Genomic DNA, 26714 nt, shown 5'->3' with positions numbered 1-26714 from the left:
GGCCAAGTCAATGCTTTATTAGAAAGTGGTAGAGAATTCGGTACTCCGTAAATTCGCTAGTTGCATAGATGTTATCTCAGAGAAGAATCAAATGACTTCTTGAAAAACGATTCCATTCCTTATCTCATTATGGCATTGCATGTTTATTTAAAACTTTAAATAGGTAAGGCATTTATTTCTCTATTTTTTCTTTAAGTAAAAACTATTTTTCTTAGAAAATAAATCATGGGAGTAAACAAATCATGGCTTGACTTTCTTCGATTGTTGAAAGAATTTTGTCTCATTATTCAGTTTTTATATTAGTTTCAAATTAATTAATTAATTTCTTCTAATAAGTAACTCTATCTTAACTTGACTTTCTCTTTCACGAGTGCGTTTGTTATCACTAAAATTTCAATAATGTTTATATTTTAACATATATATAAGATATATATATTTTTATTATCATTTTCTTCATGATCATAAAAATTTTATAAATTCCTGTATTTAAAAACATCTTAAGAAATATTTTTTAATGCAAACGAATTTTCTGGATAGCATAATGCTATAAACTTTTGATTTATGACTGATAAAAATATGTACATACATATATAACACATATATATATATATATATATATATTAAGTGATAAATAGTGTATATAAATTCTCACATATAGCAAAAGTGACAGCTTATTGCGCATATTATTCATAGATTGATTAATTGTCCCCAATTCGAAGTTCAACTGCACCAATCTTTCACTTCGATGTTTAGTAGCCATTGAGCATGCGAATTATTTTAACTTTCTGATTTTCTATATAAATTTCGTTAAATGAAAAATAAATTACCGTGCAAGTTTTAAATAAAAATTAGTAAATTTAAACATATCTTGAGAAATAAAAATGTTTTAGATATTACAAACAATTTATGTAAATGTATCACAAACTTATTAAGTAACAAAAAAAAAATGAAATGAATGAAATCATTAATTTTTTAAATTCTTTCTTTTAAATCTAACAATTATATTATAATAATACATATTGTTTAATAATTTTAATATATCGTCTGAATTAAATTTAATTTTAAGTTTTAATTTGATTACATAACATTGATTTTTGAATGTGTGATGTAAAATTAATAAACTTTATATACATTTTTTTTTAATTGAAACTCTCTTTTGTTTTACGTATTATATAGTTTTAATTACACAAATAGTGTATTATCTGCAATATATAACATTCAATTTTCTTCATGAAAAAAATGTTTTATTTGTGTAAAGTATATAAATTAGAGTATACGAGAATACTTTTCTTCGTAACTTCTTGGACCGAAGTTTCAAAGATCCTCCAGAATCCCTAGATTTCCTTGACGAAAACGTTATGGTCATTCTCGTTTGCGTTAACAGTTTTAGTAAAACACATAATATTTGTAACGTTTCTAACATAACAATTTTCTCTTCTTGTAGATATTTTTATACTCGATCGGCTTTCATACGATTCTCGACTATGACCAATGTTCCATGTAATCTTCACAATGATTTAAATACCACTAATCGAATTGATGTTCCTCCATGTATCTCGATAAATTTTGAGTTTTCTCTTACTTAATAAAACTCTTAGTTGATAAAACTATTTCAAGATCGATTATAATGATTTATATAATCAAGCTATAAAACTATATAGTATATTTTCTTCGATTAAACTCAATGTACAATGTAACGAGTGTAGTATATTCGATTGTATCAAAAACAATAATATAAGCGTAATTAAATTTCGCAATTTTTCAAAATTTTCAAGTAGAAAAGCGATCGAATGAAAAAAAATATATATTATTATTTTACAAAATATTACTATCTTAATATTCTTAATATATTATTATTTTAACATTTAATTAACAAACTAACGTTTCATTAATATTTTTTGACAGAAATCAGCTATTTAAGACGTTTATACGGATTTAATGAACATATCAACGACGCACGAAAATCCATTACCTTAATTATTGATTGTATTGCATAAAAGTATTCAAATGGGATCTGCATTTAAGAACCTACGTTAATCTCTTTAATCATTATTTTAATACGATGTTTGAATTCGCTTGTTCGATAGCAGAACACAAAATTTATTGCAATAAAGTAAGCTAGAAATTTTTGATTATAATGAATTAAATTTATATGTCAAGATCTTTTCTTATTTCAAACCGGATCTTACTTTAAAAATGCGCCTCATATAGGATATACATATATATATATATATATATATATATATATATATATAGAATATTATTATTCGTGAAAACTGTTGGAATAAGTAACTGTTGGAAGAAACACTGAGTATCATCGATCAAGCTGAGGGAAATGAATCATAAAGAGAGGGCAGCAAATAAAGCATGATCAGATCGGTCTAGTCTGGGGAGTCAGTTACGATTGCGATTGCCACGAAAAAGGACAATGTTGCGCGTTATTTGATTCAAATAATATACTGTCATATAAACATCACACATCAATATGCACAAATAGTGGATTCTAAAAACATGCATAGTATACAATATGCATAAAAATAGTAATCATAATTTTTTATATTTTTAGTGAAACAAAAAATATGACAAATATCAACGTGGATAATATTTGATGCTAGAATAGTGGTGAAAGTGACAGAAAACCTATAATTCTATAATTTTCGGATTGGTTATAAATTGTTCGTTTACATTTTTATTGATTATCTTTTTACGAAATATTAAAAGAAATTACAACAAAAATATATTATTATCTTCGATACAATCAAGTGAATACGTGTTGCTTCGTGCTTATTGGTTCCCATCGAAAAATTATAAAAATTACTATTTACTAAAAATTCCTTCATATGATCTAAGATATATATATTGTGATTGATTATAAAAAGATATATTAAAATGTAATATTGGAAGACAGTAACGCGATTCGCAAACTAGATTCTAAAGAATTCATCGAGCTCATAATAAAGTATCGAGTCGATTAGATCAAATCTGAATAATCCATAGAATAAAAAGAAAAAGAATATTGGTGACTAAAAATTGATCGCCAACATTCACCGAAGGAAGAGATTATTATGTTTAAGATGAGATTATGCGTTTTATTGAAAAGTTTTATGATGGTGAAAGCAGCTATCGCCATTTTGACAAAGAATCATACCGTCCCGGACAATCTTTTTACGCAAGTAAGAAATTTTTTTGTTTATTAAAAAACAATTAAATGTTATTACAAGTAATTGTGCAGTTTATTTGAGTAACTCAAACTCACACATGTGTAATATAATATAATATTACAAATTGTATAATAAAATAAAACTACACATGAAACTAAAAAGTACGATGCAATGAGAAAGGATGTATAAAGCTTGAAAATTTTATTTTGTTTATAAATGGATGTATAATATAGTACAAAGTTAAACTTCATTAAGACGAAATATTAAAATTTGACTGTATTATGTTTGTGTTTCTATTGTTATTTTTAAGAATAATAATTATTAATATTAACGAGATGTTCTGTTAATTTTTCACTATTTTGATACATACATACATACATAAACACACACACACAGACACACACACACACACACACACATATATATATATATGACACTTGAATTGTGTTTCATGTGATTTTTCATCAATTTGTAATAAAAACTAATTTACTTTATTAAATAATTATAATTATTTAATGATATAATAAGACTTGTAAATTAATTCTTATATAACTAAATTAATTCAAAGTGTCAGCGTCATTTTGATGTATCAAGGATAGTTGCATTTGTCCTATATACATATAAAGAAATGTCGACTATATTGGTATAATAAAATTCAAATTGTATTAATTAACTTTATAAGGCCAATAGTTAAATAAACAATATACGTAACAGCAATAACCAGCTACCCGCGTTTAAATTTATTGATGTATGTATATAATATTCGTAGTATATCCATTTATATAGCCATATATATTCTCATATATCGTAGCAATGTCAATCCAAAGTTTTTGGTATCGGGTTTTCCAGAATTTGTTTGGGTTAAAAGATATAACCATAATCAAAAAGAATTTCGACAAGATTTTAAGTACAAAAATTTATATCATTTTTATAATCACACACATACACATAAAAGAGAATATTTTAAACATTTTTATTCTTGAAATACAAACGTTATTATTGAAATTTTAAACATAACTGACGGATTATTAAAAAGTAACCTCGTTTATTTTGAAAAGTTAAAACTAACGATTGCAAAAAAACTAATCATTAGCTATAACTATCAGCAAAATAGCTTCAGGAATCGAAAAGAGTAACATTTTCATATATCATTTATTAAAAAAAAAACGATTATTAATTCTTATTAAATAATTCTTATTCTGCCTATTCTGCGTGACATTCTTTTTAATATAAGAATAATGTTTGATATTTCGCAAGAAAATATGTTGAAAAATAATAGGAATAAATATTATAGAAATAAAATTACATAATATTAAATACATTATAAATTAGGAATGGAATTATAAAATATCAAGCTAAAATTATTACAAAACAAGAAATTGTATGCTTATTTTATTTATTTTGACATATGATGTTATTTTTTATGGTAATCTTATTTATATATATTTTTAGATATACTATTTTATTTATCATTAATGATACCGTAGAATTTCTGGCCTAGCTGTCTAACTTATTTTTTTTTATATGTTATATTTTATTCAGGATATTCCAGTGCCCGAAAACAACAATCATCTCATTTTACAAAATCTCCAGCCGGATCAGAATTATTCTGAGAGCGTGACTATAAGAAATGAAGTCGATGAAGTCGATGAAGTTACATTTGCAAATATGTCCATGAACCCAGAATCTCTTGGTAAGATGCAATGAATATATAGAACGTTAATAAAAAATTTACAAAAAATTTAAAAGTTGTAAGTATAATGTAAATTTAAGAGAGTAAAAATTAAATTTAAAAAAATATCAAACTATTTTCTAATAACAAAGATAATATAAAATTTATTTTCGAAAAGAGAGAAAAAAATGTATAAACTGTATGTAAAATAAAGCAGAATTTAGATAACACCATCAATTTCATTATTTTTTTGTTTGTTTTAAATCTGTCGCAAATAATATACTACTGACTTGTGAAGAAATAGGAAATTTTAGAAAAGGGTTTGGCACTTTATTGGAAGGTTTTTCGATTATAACTTAGCAATTACTTTTCTAACATAAGTCTTGAAACACATACACACACACACATACACAGAGGTTTTATGTCATTTCATTATTTTAAAAACTTGCGATGTTAATTTTGTAATATATGTTTATTTTTCTCTTTTTTCTTTATTTTCATTGCACGTTATATTATTATTTTTTTTTTTAATTTACCGAGATAATCAACTTAAACATATTAATATGTACTATCTTAAAATCTCTAGGAATAATTTCGAGCGAGCCAAGAGCATTCGTAGAGTTCAATGGATTTCTAAATGAAAAATTCAACATTTCTGTGACATTCAGGTGAAGAATCAAAGTTTACAGTCTATATCCTTTTTTTCTCTAAAATTTAACATAGACATATAAAAATATTGATTCTGTTAAAAATTTATTAAATATGAACAGGCTAAATTTTATCTTACAGGTGGAATCAACCTAAACATGAAAACAAAGTGATACAAGGATATTCAGTGCAATGTTGGTTCATCGAGAACCTAAAAAAGATTCAAATCTTTGACGACAAAACTATTTTAACTACAATGGAATGCACAGAACATAATCTAAAACCTAATACAACGTACTATTATCGAGTACGAGCGCATACTAAAGCTGGTGCTGGTCCTTATACGGATTTAATGAACGTATCAACGACGCACGAAAATCCGATACCTCAATTATTGATTACAGTGAATAATACCATTGCAATATGGGATCTGGATTCAAGAACCTACGTCAATCTCTTTACCTTTAATAGCAAATATATTATAACCGATGTTTCTTATTCTGTAGCAGAACATAAAATTTATTGGATCCAGGAGACCAATAATGAGTATGGGTCTATACAAGATTTAATGATAGGGGATATGAATAAAAATAATATTACGAAAATAACTAGGTTAAGAAAAAATGCATACTCTCTCTGGATCGATTGGATAGGAAGAAATCTATATTGGATGGAAAATCAGGAGTCAATTTTAAAGCTGGACTTAACAATGTGGCAAAATGGCATAGTCAAATATGATAAGATCTTGAGCAGAGAGAAAAGGCTTGCTTATTTAACTACACAGCCATCTATAGGGTACGCTACCTTTTATTCACTAAAACACTTATGTGTCTTTCGGTTAAGAATTTATAGTATTTTCTAATTTTGCAGTAATATACTATGATTTTGTAATAAAGATATAAAGAATCATAAAATCATTAATTATCATAAAATTGTTATAACTTAAGCTTATTATTTTATTTAACTTCACGTTTAAAATTATGTTTTATAATACACATATATAATAATATATATATTTTCCAGATTTTTATACTGGATAGAAATGTTTGATGCAGAGTCACATATACAGTATGTAATAATGAAATCGGATCTTGACGGAAGAAATGTGCAACCTTTTTTAAAATCCGATATGACCTTTTGTCCATACAATCTATCATTATTAATTTATTATCATATAGAGCTTGACATCACAAATACAGAGGAGCCAATAATATACTGGCTAGATAAACACGAATTATTTGTGGCGAACATTAAAATAAATAAATGCAATTCAATTTCAATCGCTAAAATTGGCATAAACTTTGGGCCATATATTTTAATTGATAAAACAAACATTTATTTAAGTGGACGTTATTTAAATACATCAGATTTTTATCTTTATAATTTAAAAAAGAAGTATGCACTTCTCGACAGTGAAAAAAACGCATCTAAACACGTGCAAATAATAGAAAGTCACATTGCTCCCATAATATCGTTTGGTAAATCCTTACAACCATATCCTCGGACGGAATGCCTTACGCCTGATGAAAAGAATTATAATATTACAATAGTAAAAATAACAGCGCACAGTATTGTTTTGAACTTTACAAAACCAAATCGCAAGCACAAATGCAAAAACAACATACCTACTATTAAATATATCATCTACGTAAGCTGTTTGAATAATAATCTTCATAACAAGTTCGATGAATTCTATATACAGACATACGAGCAATATTATGATATTCAGAATTTAACACCGTTTACAAAATATAAGGTGAAGCTAGTTGTGAGCAATTTTTACTCTGATCAATTATCGACGAACCTGCAATTCAGCTCGGAAGTAATATTGAAAACTAACGTGAGCAAGCTCAATGCACCGGAAAATGTAACGATTCAGGTTCTGACGCCAACTATAGCGGCAGTTTATTGGATTCCACCCACGAAACTGAATTGTACGACAGTAACTTATAGAGTATATTGGGAGTCAATTAACTTGGTGAACAGCACGCAACCGATAGAAGAACCATTTATTAATAATAAAGTAGACAACAAATTTTTTACAATAATCCAACCGTTGCTGCCAGAACAGAAATACTTTGTATATGTACGTGTGTATCCAGCTAACTACAGAAATTTATATAATGACAGTTTGAGCAAAACTGTGTACACGTACTCGGAACCGAACAATATTACTTTGAGCGGAGTTAACAAAAACAATATGAATATTTCGTGGATTCCTAGCGTTAATCTGACGATACATTACATACTGGAATACAAAAATGATGTGATGCAAAAGTGGCAAATCGCAGATAATTTTGAGACGAATAATGATGAAACAGTAATGTATTATATAGAAAACTTGCTACCGGCAACTTTATACAAGTTTCGTTTAATACTGACATATCCTGAATACGAGAACTTTACATGGCCATCTGATGAAAGATTTATTTTTCAAACACATGGTAAGCAAATATGATAATATGTAGATATTTTAATATGCTCTGTTTATTTTACATACATATAAATGAATTACAGAATTTTAAGAATGAAATATTTTTAATGATAAAATTATAAGTAGAAATATTCAAATAAGACAAAAAAATTATAACTATATTTGTATGTAACAAAGGTGACGATTCGATAATTCGAGCTTCGCAATATAATCTAACATTGTTGTTAAGTCTTGCTGCTACCGTTATTGTAATCTGCATCTGCTACTTTATTTATTGTTGTAAGTATATTTAATACAAATTTTTTAAATTACAATTTATGATTAATGTAATAAGTGGAGAGATTTTTCAAAAAACATTAACTTATTTGTTTAAAGAGCAAAATTTAAAATTTGCAATGCATAATATTATTTAAATATATTATAACTTTATATAACAGTATACCGACAACGCAAAGAAGATAACGAGCAAGTTTTGACTAGGATTCTACATGAGGTACCTATCGGAAACGTTCAGCTCAATGCGCTATACAGTCCTGCGTTGCAATATAATCCAAATAAATTTATGCTGACTAAAATCAAACGTGAGCAAATCACACTAACGAAACTCCTTGACAGCGGCGCATTCGGATTGGTAAATTTTTCGTAACGTCATATTTTAAGTCATGAATGTTTAGATGTAGAAATGAGAAATACACATTTCTTAGAAATCTTACACCGAAAAAAATGTTTTCTTGAAATGCATTAATAAATCCTCTTAATAGATAAGAATATTTCCATTTTTTAAATTGAGAATATATTTTCAATTTCTTTTGCAACTTCAGCGCCGCAATAAATAAATATAATAAATTAATAATAAATTTAAAATAAAAATTAATAAAATAAAATTATTTAAATTTATAATAAATTTATAAGTTTACAATTAATATTAAAAATAATAACATAATAAGCAAAAATGTGTATTTAACTATGTCAAACACATAAAACATATATTCAATTATATGTGTAACATTTAAATATACATGTAATAAGTAACAAATGTCCATTTGTAAGACTGTTTTTTGTTATATCGATTAATAATTTTAATAATACACGGATAAAAAAACATCTCATCAAGTATATATTCTTGCATGTTAAGAATATCTCTTTAGAGAATTTATCTCCTAAATTAAGAGGATCTTTCTGGCGCCTATTTTATTGGAAGATATTATAAAGATAAGTGGCATATACTTAAGATGAGAATACAATTTTTTCAGATATATAAATCAACTTTTTAAAAGAAATAGTAATACATTAATTTTTATGAGACATACATATGCACTTTATTTTTTATCGTTGAATTATTGAAAATAAATCAAAATATTTATGTATAATGTTATATAAAATTAAATTATCTTTTCTTGTTTAATAAAAGTTACATTAATTTTCAATATTTTGCAGGTGTATCAAGGGAATGTCAAGGATTTAGAAGAACCGCGATCAGAGACATCCGTTGCCATAAAAATGTTAGAAAAGTGTGCTTCTGTCGAAGAAAAAAAGAAATTCTTGCAAGAAGCTAAGCTTATGAGTCACTTTAGACACGAACATGTGTTAATATTATTAGCTGTTTGCTTAGACGAGGATTCTCCATTACTCGTGTTGGAATTAATGGAAACTGATCTGCTAAAATATTTGAGAGTGTGTCGAATATTACAACCTTCTGATTTACACGCTTTGCGTCTACAAGACTTGCTCGCTATGTGCGAAGATGTTGCGCGAGGCTGTTGCTATTTAGAAGAGCTGCGCTTTGTGCATAGAGATCTCGCGTGCCGAAATTGTTTAGTGTCTGCGAGAGATCGTGAGAATCGTATTGTCAAAATCGGTGATTTCGGACTTGCTAGAGATATTTACAGAAATGACTATTACCGCAAGGTAGATATAATTAATAAAAAAAGATGAAACTTTTTGAAAGTGTTTTTCTATTATAGCTTTTTATAATATTATATATATCTTTAATCAAATATATATATATATATATATATTTAGAATTTAAGAAAAATGAAGACTATGCATATATTTTTGTATATATTTCTCCAATATATATGTATATAATATATAATGCAAAATATTAATAAACAAAATGTATAATGCAAAATATTAGTAAACAAAATGTATAATGCAAAATATTAGTTTCTTGCTTAAAAATACTTATTGCAAAAATGGATAATTAGAATAAGATATTTATCTTTGTTAAAATTTTATTTTAGGAAGGAGAAGGTCTGCTTCCTGTTCGCTGGATGGCACCGGAATCCCTAGTGAACGGAATATTTACTTCTCAGAGCGATGTTTGGTCATTCGGAGTACTAATGTGGGAGATTACATCATTGGGTGAGCAACCTTACTCTACAACAAAATCTAATCTTGAAGTGATAAGTTACGTACGCGAGGGAGGCAAGTTGCAGATGCCTCTCGATTGTCCATCCTCATTATATCAGTTGATGCAGCGTTGCTGGGGTGTAGCAAATGCCAGACCAAATTTTAAACTTTGTCTGAACAATATTATAGATCTAAGAAGTGACGCAGAATTGCATCCAATATAAATTTTATCTAGTTGGCACAATTAATTAATTATTTGAACATGTGTATATTAATGCGAAACAAATTTTTGCACATCTATTTGAGATATTTGAAAATATGTCTGTATTATACGTCTGTATACATATTTGCATAAAAAAATTTTAAACTTTAACATATATTTTGTTTACTAACACTGAAAAATAAAAAAAAAACAAGTAGTTATACCAGTGTTCAAATAGATAACTACTTTTGATTTTAGTTATAAATGGCATTTAGAGATAGGTGAAATTACTATAAAATGTGTAATGTACTAAATTCTATACAAATCACATTTTTAAAAAATTTGTTTTTATATATCTGATCAAAATTCTTCATGCATATCAAAAATATTTTGTATGTCAAACAGGAAATAAAGAAGGACGCGAGAATGGGTTAATAAAGGTTAATAAAAATTTACATATATCTGTTTCTCTTAGCAAATAAGTCATGGAAAGCCTGACTCTTTTGTTGGATTAGCTTAGTTTAATAATTCGTCTAATAATTATAATTTATATTCTAATAATTTGGTTTACGTATTAGTTTCAGATTACTCAGTTAATTTCTTTAAGTAAACGTGGCTCTATCTTTATTCAACTTCTTTTTCCATGAATGCGTTTATTATCACTCACACTTTTAACAATGTTTATATTTCAACATTAAACGTTTTTATTATCATTTTCTTTATAATCATAAAAATTTTATTTTTCCGGTATTTAAAAACATCTTATAAATATATTTTAATGTAAACAAATGTTCTGGAGAGCACAATGCTATGAACTTTTGAGAATGATATAACATTCGATTTATGACTGATGAAAATATGTACATACATATATGACATATATATGTATATGTATATGAATTAAATATATATCTATATATATAATTTTTTTATAGTCAAATCAGTATAGAAGTGGTATTAAATATGCTTATTAATAATGCGTATACTGGTAAACAATTATTTGGCGAGGTAAATTTTATACTTTTTTTATTATGAAATTTTCGTTATAATTACTTATTTTTTATCACAATGTATTACATATCATATATTGTAAATGATGTACGTATTATTCTGTTTCTTTCGGAGATATGTTGTATATCAATATAATTTATGCTAATTATTTAATAAACTCGTTTTTCGTGATAATTAATTACAAAATTTTGATTGATAAAACAATCAAAATTAAAATAATATTTATTTTAGTTACGTGAATTTGCGGGAAAAAATATAAGACCCTCATATTTAAAATATTGTATTCACTACAAGTTAATAACACGTTCTCATAAAATGGACGATCAGATGCAATTTTTTCACCGTTTGTTTGAATGAGAGAATCGAGAAGCTCAATACGTATATAATATAAATACAGTAAAGCACTCATTTTTATTAAACGTCCAATAATATATCATAAATATTTAAAACAATTTTTTACATATTTTAATGTTTTATATATTTATTATTTATTTATAAATTACCTGTTTCTTACGTGAGCACTTGACATCAATTAATTTCTTGATTATTTCTAATTATATTGTATTATATTGTGAATGTGTTAAAATGTATTTAATGTTAAATTAGTTTTTATATATTATTCAGTTTTATTGTTTATATAAACATTAATAATATTTACGTAACGCTTATTATACACATATATGTATATGTATGTGTATATGATATTATGTATATTAATTATACTTATAATACTCTATTAAATATTAATATAAAGATATGTTAAATAATATAATATAAATATAAGATATGAAATTAAATAATATAAATATAAGATAGAAAATTTAATATACATATAGGATATACACATTAATATTTGATTTATTATTAATATTTACTTAGTACATTCAACGTAATAGTTAATATTAATATTAGCAATACTATTTTATATTAATGTTTACAATAATTAGTATTTTATTATTAATATCTTTATAATATTATATATTAATGGTGTTTATTTTTCTTGTAAAATATCGAAAATTTTAATAACGAACTTTAATTTAATTATAATTTCAACATGCCAAAATATGTAATTTTACATATATGTTTATTTCGTATTTTCTAAAAAATTTTTTTACAAATTCTTAAATATATGTATGTATGACATTGTGCAATAATATTAACTCCTTTTTCACATTACAATTTTTTAATCATGGAGAAAGATAAATAAAGTAAAATCAGAATGTATAAATGAATAAAATATGTATATGTATATTAATTACCATTAGTGATTTTCTTTTATTTTTTCTAAAGAGGAAGGTAAAATACAAGAAGATAAAGAAAAATAAAATTCACACCTTGAAATTATTTTTTATTTATAATTAGGTATATTATTTACTATGCGCGTTTTAATAAGATAATTATAGAAAATAGGAAAAAATCAAGATAATATAAAATAAAAAAATTAATCAAATTGTGTGAGTTACTAATTTAACTACAAACACACATTAAATTTCAAAATTAAAATTGTTTAGGGCTTTAAGAACTAAATGATACTGATTAAATTAAAAAAAAGCTATTATTTTTTTTTAAGAAATTAAATAATTATGTACAAGTGCACAATTTTTAAAAATTCATTGTATAAACATCTCTATTTATGTACATTAATAGAATTGTGAAAAAAATGTTTTATGTTGAAGAAAAAAAAAATCTTTTTTAAAAAAGTATTGTGTTTCAAAATATGAATACGATGTTTAAATAGATGTGTTTTTACTATAAAACTTTTGTACTGCGTAAAAAGGTAATTAAATTGTGTTTCTCATATGAAAGCCACATTGATTTTACTTTACTTGTAAAAAGTTGAATTTTGCATTACTGATTCCGTATCATTAGAACAAAATTTTTAATTCTTCTCACATTACAGTAGAATAAAAATTCAGTAAAAAGATAGAAAAAATGTAAAATAATGTACTTATTTCATACATTATCCAATAAGTTGAAATTCATTGTTAAATATAAATTTTTATTTTTATGTAATCGCTCGTCTACAAAGTTCCAGTTTCCCGAAATAAAATCCTGAATATGCCTCTGCTCCTAAGATAATTTATTTTGATGCAAAACTTCGTATTGCTAAATAATTAATTATAATTTCAGACAAAAATTATCTCACAAAAAAGTCGTTTTTAATTAAAGTGGTAATCATCGATATTTTCTTGTCAATATAAAAACGGATTTTTTAGATACTTAATTATACAAACAAAGATTTAAAAAAATTAGTATTTTAAAAATATAATGTTCAATTTTAAAATAGAAATCGTTGAATTTGTAGAAAATCATTAATGCAATATTGCTCGATTGCTATCAAACTATGAAAGTAACACTCGCTGTTATTTTTTTTTTCTACTTGTATTTTGTCTTTATGTGATCTAATTATTAATTTTGTCTTATAAATTCCGTATTGCGACTTGTCTGATTTGAAATTTCTGTGAATTCCAGATTATTTTGACATACGGTATAATATTCAAATAAGTTGTTGGAAGCGTTCAAATCAGCTGATTAAAGCGTTAATTTGCTAATTAAATTTTAAAATAATAATCTGTTATAAAAAGACTAAAATAAAAATGTTGTAAATAATGTTATAATATTTTAAACTCGATTAATATTTCTTTGACAGTTATCAATTGATTTCTGTAAATTATTAATTTCAATTTAATTAGCAAATTAATGCTTGAATCAGCTGATTTCTGTCAAAAGATACACTCGGCCAAAAAAAACGGTACATTTAAAAAGTAGTAAAAAATTGTATTGTGATCTGTTACAAAAGGAAATATTTAAAAATGAAAAATAATAACTTGCGATTCGTAGATTAACTTTAAAGAATTTACCGAATATATATAAAGACTTAATTTTTTGGATATTCAAGTTTTAATTATTGTCGTATTAATTCAGTATACATATTAAAATCACGAGCGCTTTTTAATTATGTAAGGGCTAGTCAATGCTTTATTAGAAAATGATTATGTGTTACCTCAGGAAAGATTCAAATGACTATGAAAAACGATTCCAATTTATGTTATAATGGCATGGCATGCACGTATAATATATAACTAAAAGTATTAATATTAATGGACTGTCACGTACTTCTCTGAAAGAATCCAAAATATATTGCAGTTCCGGTCAGCTTCCAGAAAGCCATTTCACTGTGTTCGGATCTAAACTTTATATTTAAGTAGAAGATTTCTTTATTAAAAAAATTAAATTGCGTAAATCAGTTGACGTTTATTTATCACAATAAAAAATAACAATATTTATTACAATAAAATATAAAATATGTTTGATTAATTTTACTAAAAGTATAGTAAAATTAATCAAACATATTTTTAAAATTTTTTTATACCATATTGTCTCACGATTACTAAATGTTTTTCTGGGGTAAATTCTAAAGTAGATAAATTCTAAAAGAAAATTCTCTCTGTGTTAGAAAAAGTAACTGTTGGAAATAACATTGATTGTGAGTATCATCGATCAGGCAGAGCGAAATGAATCATACAGAGTGCAGCAAATAAGGCACGATCAGTCTAATCTGCGATGTCAGTTACGATTGTGATTGCCACGAGAAAAGACAACGTTCCGCATCATTTATTGATTCAAATACTGTTATATAAACGTCACACAACAATATGTACATATAGTGGATCCTAAAAACATGCGTAGTATACAATTTGCATAAAAGAAGTAATCATAATTTTTTATATTTTAGTGAAACAAAAAATGACAAATATCTCAATGTGGATAATAATTTATGCTTGAATAGCGGTGAAAGTGACAGAAAATTTATAATTCTATGATTTTCGGATTGCTTATTAATTGTTCGATTATATTTTTATTAATTATCTATTTACGAAATATTAAAAAAAATTACAACAAAGATAAATTATTATCTTGGATACAATCAAATAAATACGCGTTGCTTCGTATTCATTTTTGTTATTGATTCCCATAGAAAAATTATAAAAATTACTATTTACTAGAATATTGTGATTGATCATAAAAGATATATTAAAGTGTAATATTGGAAGACAATAACGCGAATCGCAAACTAGATTCTAAAGAATTCATCGAGCACATATAAGTATCGAGTCGATTAGATGAAATCTGAATCATTTATAGAATAAAAAAAAACAATACTGGTGATTAAAAATTGAGCGCCAACATTCACCGAAGGAAGAGGTTATTATGTTTAAGATAAGATTATGCGTTTTATTGAAATGTTTAATGCTGATGAAGGCAGCTATCGCGATTTCGACAAAGAATCATACCGTTCCGGACAACCTTTTCACGCAGGTAAGAGATTTTTTTCGCTTCATTAAAAAACAATTAAATGTTATTACAAGCAATAGTGCAGTTTATTTGAGTAAATAAAACGTGTTATATAATAATATTACATACTGTATAATAAAATAAAACTATACATAAAACTAAAAAGTATAATGCAATGAGAAAGGATGTATAAAGCTTGAAAATTTTATTTTGTTTATAAATATTTGTATAATATAGTACAAAATTAAACTAAATCAAGATGAAATATTAAAATTTGACTGTATTATGTTTGTGTTTCTATTGCTATTTCTAAGAATAATAATTATTAATATTAATGAGATTTTCTGTTAATTTTTCATTATTTTGATACATACATACATACATACATACATACATACATATATATATATATATATATATATATATATATATATATGACACTTGAATTGAGTTTTATGTGATTTTTCATCAATTTGCAAAAAGATCTTATTTACTTTATTAAATATTTATAATTATTTAATAATATAATAAGACTTGTAAATAAATTTTTAGTAAACTAAATTAATTCAAAGAGTCAGCGTCATTTTGATGTGTCAAGGATAGTTGCATTTGTGCTATATACATATAAAGGAATGTCGACTAAATTGGTATAATAAAATTCAAATTGTATCAATTAACTTTATAGGGTCAATAGTTTAATAAACAATATACGTAACAGCAATCTATTCCAATTTAACTAATAAAAATTTATAGATGTATATATATAATATTGATAGTATATCCATTTATATAGCCATATGAATATAGATATCCATTTAAATAGTTATATGTAGAATATGCACATATTCTTATATAACGTGGTAATGTCAATCGAAAGATTATGGTATCCTGTTTTCTAGAATTTGTTTGCGTTAAAAGATATAACCATAATCAAAAAGAATTTCGACAAGATTTTAAGTACAAAAATTTATATAATTTCTATAATCACACACAAACACATATAAAAGAGAATACTTTAAACATTTGGATTCTTGAAATACAAACATTATTATTGAAATTTTAATTAAAACATACGGATTATTACAAAGTAAATTCGCTTATTTTAAAAAGTTAACTAACAATCGCAAAAAAACTAAATCATGAACTATAACTATCAGCAAAATCGCTTCAAGAATCGAAGAGAGTAACATTTTAATATAACATTTATTAAAAAAGAATATTAAATAATCTTATTAAATCTTCTTATTAAATATTCTACCTATTCTGCGTTAGTTTCTTTTTAATATAAGATTCATGTTTGATATTTCGCAAGAAAATATAATGAAAAATAATAAGAATAAATATTATAGAAATAAAATTACATAATATTAAATACATTATAAATTAGGAATGGAATTATAAAATATCAATTATGAATTCTTATTAAATAATCTTATTAAATCTTCTTATTAAATATTCTACCTATTCTGCGTTAGTTTCTTTTTAATATAAGATTCATGTTTGATATTTCGCAAGAAAATATAATGAAAAATAATAAGAATAAATATTATAGAAATAAAATTACATAATATTAAATACATTATAAATTAGGAATGGAATTATAAAATATCAAGCTAAAATTATTACAAAACAAGAAATTGTATGCTTATTTTATTTATTTTGACATATGATGTTATTTTTTATGGTAATCTTATTTATATATATTTTTAGATATACTATTTTATTTATCATTAATGATACCGTAGAATTTCTGGCCTAGCTGTCTAACTTATTTTTTTTATATGTTATATTTTATTCAGGATATTCCAGTGCCCGAAAACAACAATCATCTCATTTTAGAAAATCTCCAGCCGGATCAGAATTATTCTGAAAGCGTGACTATAAGAAGTGAAGTCAATGAAGTAGATGAAGTTACATTTGCAAATATGTCCATGAACCCAGAATCTATTGGTAAGATGCAATAAATATATAGAACGTTAATAAAAAATTAACAAAAAATTTACAAGTTGTAAGTATAATGTAAATTCAAGAGAAAGTAAAAATTAAATTAAAAAAATATCAAACCATTTTCTAATAACAAGGATAATATAAAATTCATTCTGTCGAAAAGAGAGAAAAAATGTATACACTGTATGTAAAATAAAGCAAAATTTAGATAACACCAATTCATCAATTTCATTATTATTCTTGTTTGTTTTAAATCAGTCGCAAATAATGTACCTTTGATTTGTGAATCAATAGGAAATTTTAGAAAAAAGTTTAGAACTTTATTGGAAGTTTTTTTGATTATAACTTAGCAATTACTTTTCTAACACAAGTCTTGAAACACATACACACACAAATACACAAGAGTTTTGTTATTTCGTTATTTTAAAAACTTGCTATGTTAATTTTGTAATATATGTTTATTTTTCTCTATTTTCTTTATTTTTATTGCACGTAAAATTATTATTTCTTATTTTAATTTACCGAGAAAATCAACTTCAACATACATATAAATACGTACCATCTTAAAATCTCTAGGAATAATGCCGAGCGAGCCAAGAGCATTCGTAGAGTTCAATGGATTTCTCAATGAAAAAATCAACATTGTTGTGACATTCAGGTGAAGAATCAAAGTTTTCAGTCTATATCCTTTATTTCTCTAAAATTTAACATAGACATATACAATAAAAATATTAATTCTGTTAAAAAATTATTAAATATGAAAAGGCTAAAATTTGTCTTACAGATGGAACCAACCTGAATTAGCAAACAAAACGATACAAGGATATACAGTGCAATGTTGGTTCATCGAGAACCTAAAAAAGATTCAAATCTTTGACGACAAAACTATTTTAACTACAATGGAATGCACAGAACATAATCTAAAACCTAATACAACGTACTATTATCGAGTACGAGCGCATACTAAAGCTGGTGCTGGTCCTTATACGGATTTAATGAACGTATCAACGACGCACGAAAATCCGATACCTCAATTATTGATTACAGTGAATAATACCATTGCAATATGGGATCTGTATTCAAGAACCTACGTCAATCTCTTTATCCTTAAAAGCAATGTTAATATAAGAAATGTCGCTTATTCTCTAGCAGAACATAAAATTTATTGGATCCAGGAGACCAATAATGAGTATGGGTCTGTACAAGATTTAATGATAGGGGATATGAATAAAAATAATATTACGAAAATAATTAGATTAAAACAATATGCCTACTCTATTAACATCGATTGGATAGGAAGAAATCTATATTGGATGGAATATGACATCTTATTGTTAGCGAATTCCATTATAAAGCTGGACTTAACAATGTGGCAAAATGGCATAGTCAAATATGATAAGATCTTGAGCAGAGAGAAAAGTCTTTATTTAACTACACAGCCATCTATAGGGTACGCTAACTTTTATTCACTAAAAAAATTAACACTTATGTGTCTTTCAGTTAAGAATCTATATTATTTTCCAATTTTGCAGTAATTCACTATAATTTTGTAATAAAGATAAAGAATCATAAAATTATTAATTATCATAAAATTGTAAGATCTTAAGTTTATAATTTTTTTAACTTCACGTTTAAAATTATGTTTTATAATACACATATATAATAATATATATATTTTCCAGATTTTTATACTGGATAGAAAAGTTAGATGCAGAGTCACATATACAGTATGTAATAATGAAATCGGATCTTGAAGGAAGAAATGTGCAATCTTTTTTAAAATCCGATATGACCTTTTGTCCATACAATGTATCATTATTAGAAATTTATCAAATAGAGCTTGTTATCACAAATACAGAGGAGCCATTAATATACTGGCTAGATAAACACGAATTATTTGTGGCGAACATTAAAATAAATAAATGTAATTCAATTTCAATCGCTGCAATTGGCACGAAGTATCTGCATTATTTTATAATTGATGAAACAAACATTTATATAAGTGGATATAATTTCAAAATATCAGATTCTTATCTTTATATTTTAAAAAAGAAGTATGCACTTGTCGACAGTGAAAAAAACGCATCTAAACACGTGCAAATAATAAAAAGCACGGAATATTTTAAACCCCTAATATCGTTTGGTAAATCATCCTCCTTACAACCGTATCCTCTGACGGAATGCCTTACGCCTGATGAAAAGAATTATAATATTACAATAGTAAAAATAACAGCGCACAGTATTGTTTTGAGCTTTACAAAACCAAATCGCAAGCACAAATGCAAAAACAACATACCTACTATTAAATATATCATCTACATAAGCTGTTTGAATAATAATCTTCATAACAAGTTCGATGAATTCTATATACAGACATACGAGCAATATTATGATATTCAGGATTTAACACCGTTTACAAAATACAAGCTGAAGCTAGCTGTGAGCAATTTTTACTCTGATCAATTATCGATGGACCTGCAATTCCGATCGGAAGTCAAACTAAGAACTAACGAAAGCAAACTCAATGCACCGGAAAATGTGAACGTTCAGGTTCTGACGCCGACTATAGCGGCAGTTTACTGGATTCCACCCACGAAACTGAATTGTACGACAGTAACTTATAGAGTATATTGGGAAACAATTAACTCGGTGAACAGTACGCAACCGATAGAAGAACCATTTATTAATAATAAAGTAGACAACAAACTTTTTACAATACTCCAACCGTTGCTGCCAGAACAGAAATACTTTGTATATGTACGTGTATATCCAACTAACTACAGCAATTTATATAATGACAGTTTGAGCAAAACTGTGTACACGTACTCGGAACCGAACAATATATCTTTGAGCGGAGTTAACAAAAACAATATGAATATTTCGTGGATTCCTAGCGTTAATCTGACGATCCATTACATACTGGAATACAAAAATGATGCGATTCAAAAGTGGCAAATCGCAGATAATTTCGAGACAAATAATGAGACAGTAATGTATTATATAGAAAACTTGCTACCGGCAACTTTATACAAGTTTCGTTTGATACTGACATATCCTGAGTACGAGAACTTTACATGGCCATCTGATGAAAGATTTATTTTTCAAACACTTGGTAAGCAAATATGATAATATGTAAATATTTTAATATGATCTGTTTATTTGACATGCATATAAATGTATTACAGAATTTTAAGAATTAAATATTTTTAATGATAAAATTATAAGTAGAAATATTCAAATAAGACAAGAAAATTAAAACTATATTTTTATGTAACAAAGGTGATGATTGGATAATTCGAGCTACGCAATATAATCTAACATTGATGTTAAGCCTTGTTCCTATCGTTATTGTAACCTGCATCTGCTATCTTATTTATTGTTGTAAGTATTCGATACACATTTTTTTAATTACAAATTATGATTAATGTAGTAAGTAGAGAGATTTTCTAAAAAAAAGTTAACTTACTTGTTAAAAGAGCAAATTTTAAATTTGCAATGCATAATATTATTTAAATATATCATAACTTTATAATAGTATACCGACAACGCAAAGAAGATAACGAGCAGGCTTTGACTAGGATTCTACATGAGGTACCTATCGGAAACGTTCAGCTCAATGCGCTATACAGTCCTGCGTTGCAATTTAATCCAAATAAATTTATGCTGACTACAATCAAACGTGAGCAGATCACACTAACAAAACACCTTGGAAGGGGCGTATTCGGAAAGGTAAAATTGTCGTAACGTCATATTTTAAGTCATTAATATTTAGATGTAGAAATGAAAAATACACATTTCTTAGTAAATTATACACCAAAAAAAATTGTTTTCTTGAAATGCGTTAATAAGTCCTCTTAATAGATATTCTTAATGAATAAGAATATTTCCATCTTTTATATTAAATGGAGAATATATTCTTCTTTTTTTTGCAATTTCAGCGCCTCAATAAATAAATATAATAAATTAATAATAAATGTAAGATAAAAATTAATAAAATATTATTTAAATTTATAAGTTTACAATTAATATTAAAAATAATAACATAATAAGCAAAAGTGTGTATTTAACTATGTCAAATACATAAAAAATATTTAATTATATGTGTAACATTTAAATATACATGTAATAAGTAACAAATGTCCATTTGTAAGACTGTTTTTTGTTATATCGATAAATAATTTTAATAATACACGGATAGAAAAACATCTCATTAAGTATATATTCTTGCATGTTAAGAATATTTCTTTAGAGAATTTTCCTCCTAAATTAAGAGGATCCTTTTGGCGCCTATTTTAGTGGAAGATATTATAAAGATAAGTGGCATATACTTAAGATGAGAATACAATTTTTTCGGATATATAAATCAACTTTTTAAAAGAATTAGTAATACATTAATTTTTATGAGACATACATGTGCACTTAATATTTTTTCGTTGAATTATTTAAAATATATTAAAATATATATGTATAATGTTATATAAAATTAAATTATCTTTTCTTGTTTAATAAAAGTTACATTAATTTTCAATATTTTGCAGGTGTATCAAGGGAATGTCAAGGATTTAGAAGAACCGGGATCAGAGACATTCGTTGCCATAAAAATGTTAAAAAAGGGTGCTTCCGTGGAAGAAAAAAAGAAATTCTTGCAAGAGGCTAAGCTTATGAGTCACTTTAGACACGAACATGTGTTAAGATTACTAGCTATCTGCTTAGACGGGGATTCTCCATTACTCGTGTTGGAATTAATGGAAACTGATCTGCAAACATATTTGAGAGAGTGTCAAATATTACAACCTTCTGATTTACACGCTCTGCGTCTACAAGACTTGCTCGCTATGTGCGAAGATGTTGCGCGAGGCTGTTGCTATTTAGAAGAGCTGCGCTTTGTGCATAGAGATCTCGCGTGCCGAAATTGTTTAGTGTCTGCGAGAGATCGTGAGAATCGTATCGTCAAAATCGGTGATTTCGGACTTGCTAGAGATATTTACAGAAATGACTATTATCGCCAGGTAGATATAATTAATTAAAAAAGATGAAACTTTTTCAAAGTATTTTTTTATTGTAGCGACTTTTTATATTATTATATATTATATCTGTAAGTCAAATAGAATTTAAGAAAAATGAAGACTATGCATATATTTTTATATGTATTTCTCCAATATACAGGGTGTCCCATTTTAATCGCCCCAGGTAAACATCTCGAAAAATATCGAAGATACAGAAAAATGTTTCAGACAAAAGTGGTAGAACTTGAAGGGGGACAGATGATGAAAATGTGGATTTGACCTTGAGTGACCTATTGAAGGTCAGGTCAAGATCATCGAAGTTTTCTTAAATGTAACCCCCTATTTTTTATTGGATATTCTTCTAGCCCTTGCCGAGACATTTTCAAAACACTACCTATTGATGTCTCTTACACAAGCCGTTCCCAAGATACGAAGCTTCAAATTTGGCATATCATCGGCATTCGCATTATCCAATGTACACCGCGGGGAGGTTGTTCAGTCAAATTTGTACATCAAGTGGCCCTAAAAAGGAGACTTTGTGTGTATGTGTGTGTTTGTGTGCTTCTGTAGTAAAACTTTTCTCTAATTATTTTTCTTCTGGTTATTTTAATGTAAGGGAAAGAATAAGAAAATGGTAGAGAAAGAGAGATAAAAGTTTTACTAAAGAAGCACACACACGCACACATACACAATTTGAATGAACAACCTCCCCACGGTGTACATTGGATAATGCAAATGCCGATGATATGTCAAATTTGAAACTTCGTATCTTAGAAACGGCTTGCGTAAGAGACATCAATAGGTAGTGTTTTGTAAACGTCTCAACAAGGCCTACAAGAATATGCAATAAAAAATAGGGGGTTCTATTTAAGAAAACAAGGATGACCTTGACCTGACTTTCAATAGGTCATTCAAGGTCAAATCCATATTTTCATCATCTGTCCCCCTTCAAGTCCTACAACTTTTGTCTGAAACATATTTTCGTATCTTCCATATTTTTCGAGATGTTTGCCTGGGGAGATTAAAATGGGACACCCTGTATATGTATAATGTATAATGGAAAATATTAGTAATCGGTTTTTGCTTAAGAATACTTATTGCAAAAATGGATATTTAGAATAGAAAATTTAACTTTTTTAAAATTATATTTTAGGAAGGAGGAGGTCTGCTTCCTTTTCGCTTGATGGCACCAGAATCCCTAATGAACGGAATATTTACTTCTCAGAGCGATGTTTGGTCATTTGGAATACTAATGTGGGAGATTACATCGTTAGATGAGCAACCTTATTCTACCAAAACTTATCTCGAAGTGATGGATTATGTATGCACGGGAGGCAGATTGCAGATGCCACTCAACTGTCCATTCTCGTTATACCAACTAATGCAGCGTTGCTGGAGTGAAGCGAATGATAGACCAAACTTTAAACTTTGTCTGAATAATATTATAGCTCTAAGAAGCGACACAGAAGACGCAATACTGAATCCGACGCTTCAATGAATATTATATAGCCGGCAAATAATTAATTGTTTGTATATATGTATGTTAAGAAGAAACGATGAGTTTTACATCTATGGGATATTTGAAATTATACTGTCTGTATTATACGTTTATATATATATATATATATATATATATATATATATCTGTATGTGAACTTATCATTGTCATTTCATAATTCATTTTTCAAAGATACGTAATAAACTCTATATTTACTAGAAGTTGTATGATTGCTCGAATGCAGATCCATCGTGATCTGTCACAATGAGAAATCTTAATACGTAAGAGAAAAATATAACTTGCGATTCGTAAATTAGCTTTAAAGAATTTACCGAATGATAAATAAAAAGTATATCATTTTAGAGATTAAAGTTTTATATATTATCATATTAATTCAGTATCATAGCACGAAAATGACAAACGCTTTTTAATTAGGCCAAGTCAATGCTTTATTAGAAAGTGGTAGAGAATTCCGTACTCCGTAAATTTGCTAGTTGCATAGATGTTATCTTAGAGAAGAATCTAATGACTTTTTGAAAAACGATTCCAACTTATCTCATTATGGCATTCATGTTTATTTAAAACTTTAAAGTAAGAAATTTTTTATTAAAAAAAAAATGTTTTTGCATATATTAATTTACTTGTATAACTGTAATGTTTTAAATGCATTAACTATACAATCACATTTAAAAAAATTTTATTTTGTTTTTGATCGAGATATCTTCTTGAATATCATTTTTTCTTTTGTTAAGGAGAAAGTCTTGCAAGAATGAGTTATTAATAAAAGCTAATAAGAATTTACAACTATTTCTTTTAATAAATAAATCATAGGATCTTGTCTTTCTTTGATTGTTAAAGGAATTTTGTCGCATAATTCAGTTTTTATATTAGTTTCAAATTAAAATTAATTAATTTCTTTTAATGAGTAACGATATCTTATCTTGACTTTCTTTTTCACAAGTGCGTTTGTTATCACTGAAAATTTCAATAATGTTCATATTTTTTTAACATACATGTATATATGATATGTATATTTTTATTAACATTTTCTTCATGATCATAAAATAATATATATATATATTAAGTGATAAATAGTGTATATAAATTCTCACATATAGCAAAAGTGACAGCTTATTGCGCATATTATTGATAGATTGATTAATTGTCCCCAATTCGAAGTTCAACTGCACCAATCTTTCACTTCGATGTTTAGTATCCGACGGATACTATCCGTTGAGCATGCGAATTATTTTAACTAAAAAATTCTGATTTTCTATATAAATTTCGTTAAATAAAAAATAATTTACTCTGCAAGTTTTAAACAAAAATTAGTAAATTTAAACATATCTAGAGAAATAAAAATGTTTTAGAAATTACATACAATTTATGTAAATGTGTCACAAACTTATTAAGTAACAAAAAATAAAATTATTATAAATCAACAAAATCATTAATTTTTAAAATTCTTTCTTTTAAATCTAACAATTATATTATAATACATATTGTTTAAAAATTTTAATATATCGTCTGAATTAAATTTATTTTTAAGTTTAAATTTGACTACATAACATAGATTTTTGAATGTGTGAAGTAAAATTAATATAGTTTATATACATTTTTTTAAAATTAAAACTCTTTAGTTGTTGTATTATACAGTTTTAATTACACAATTAGTGTATTATCTGCAATATATAACATTCAATTTTCTTCATGAAAAAAATCTTTTATTTGCGTAAAGTATATAAATTAAAGTACACGAGAATACTTTTCTTCGTAACTTCTTGGACCGAAGCTTCAAAGATTCTCCAGAATCCCTAGATTTCCTGACGAAAACGTTACGGTCATTCTCGTTAGCATTAACACTTTTAGTAAAACGCATAACGTTTGTAACGTTTCTAACATAACAATTTTCCTTTTTTGTAGATATAATATTTATACTCGATCGGCTTTCATACGACTATGACCAATGTTCCATGTAATCTTCACAATGATTTAATTTAAATACTACTAATCGAAATGATGTTTCTTTATGTATCTCGATAAATTTAGAATTTTTATCTCTTACTTGATTAAACTCTATTTCAAGATCGATTATAATGATTTATATGATCAAACTATATAACTATATAGTATATTTTCTTCGATTAAACAATGTAACGAGTGTAGTATATTCGATTGTATCAAAAACAATAATATAAATGTAATTAAATTTCGCAATTTTTCAAAATTTTCAACTAAAAAAGCGATCAAATAAAAAAATATATGTTATTATTTTACAACATATTACTATCTTAATATTTTTAATATATTATTATTTCAAAATTTAACTAACAAATTAATATTTTTTGACAGAAATCTGCTATTTAAGAGGTTATTTGCTGATTAAATATTTATAATAATAATATATGTTACAGAATTAAAACTAATATATTTAAAATAATAAGTTATAATACTTTAAATTCGATTAATATTTTTGACAGTTATCAG

At 25.9% G+C, this 26714-nt stretch overlaps 2 protein-coding genes and 2 long non-coding RNA genes across 4 annotated transcripts in view; 3 read left to right on the top strand and 1 right to left on the bottom strand.

Moving 5' to 3' along the window:
* LOC145945592 (uncharacterized) overlaps positions 1-26714 on the bottom strand; it is a 290305-nt gene that overhangs the window by 198597 nt on the left and 64994 nt on the right. The gene's annotated exons all lie outside the window — the stretch shown is intronic.
* LOC145945584 (proto-oncogene tyrosine-protein kinase ROS-like) lies at positions 2802-10952 on the top strand. Its single transcript, XM_083054643.1, has 9 exons — positions 2802-3173; positions 4704-4854; positions 5420-5501; positions 5623-6276; positions 6505-7925; positions 8093-8194; positions 8353-8546; positions 9353-9823; positions 10159-10952. The coding sequence occupies exons 1-9, from the start codon at positions 3066-3068 to the stop codon at positions 10489-10491; spliced, it is 3516 nt and encodes a 1171-aa protein (XP_082910769.1). The 5' UTR covers positions 2802-3065; the 3' UTR covers positions 10492-10952.
* Positions 15031-17740, top strand: LOC145945527 (uncharacterized). The gene is made up of 2 exons (XR_014426871.1): positions 15031-15800; positions 17576-17740. It is a non-coding gene; the product is annotated as an uncharacterized LOC145945527 (long non-coding RNA).
* LOC145945253 (proto-oncogene tyrosine-protein kinase ROS-like) lies at positions 19420-24301 on the top strand. Its single transcript, XM_083054132.1, has 5 exons — positions 19420-20835; positions 21003-21104; positions 21259-21452; positions 22262-22732; positions 23883-24301. Exons 1-5 carry the CDS (start codon positions 19461-19463, stop codon positions 24225-24227), a joined length of 2487 nt encoding a protein of 828 aa, XP_082910258.1. The 5' UTR covers positions 19420-19460; the 3' UTR covers positions 24228-24301.

Source organism: Prenolepis imparis, unplaced genomic scaffold, assembly GCF_030444845.1.
Source record: "Prenolepis imparis isolate NDT839.2.m4 unplaced genomic scaffold, iyPreImpa1.0 SCAF_14, whole genome shotgun sequence".
Lineage (NCBI taxonomy): Eukaryota > Metazoa > Arthropoda > Insecta > Hymenoptera > Formicidae > Prenolepis > Prenolepis imparis.
The sequence above is the reverse complement of the archived record's forward strand: the minus strand, read 5'-3'. Positions and strand labels throughout refer to the sequence as shown.

Coding starts and splice junctions, on each gene's coding strand:
- LOC145945584 (XM_083054643.1), top strand. CDS start 3,066: ATGTTTAAGATGAGATTATGCGTTTTATTGAAAAGTTTTATGATGGTG. Junction 5,502..5,622: donor AACATTTCTGTGACATTCAG/GTGAAGAATCAA, acceptor TTTATCTTACAG/GTGGAATCAACCTAAACATG. Junction 9,824..10,158: donor GAAATGACTATTACCGCAAG/GTAGATATAATT, acceptor ATTTTATTTTAG/GAAGGAGAAGGTCTGCTTCC.
- LOC145945253 (XM_083054132.1), top strand. CDS start 19,461: ATGAAATCGGATCTTGAAGGAAGAAATGTGCAATCTTTTTTAAAATCC. Junction 21,105..21,258: donor CTGCTATCTTATTTATTGTT/GTAAGTATTCGA, acceptor ACTTTATAATAG/TATACCGACAACGCAAAGAA. Junction 21,453..22,261: donor GAAGGGGCGTATTCGGAAAG/GTAAAATTGTCG, acceptor AATATTTTGCAG/GTGTATCAAGGGAATGTCAA.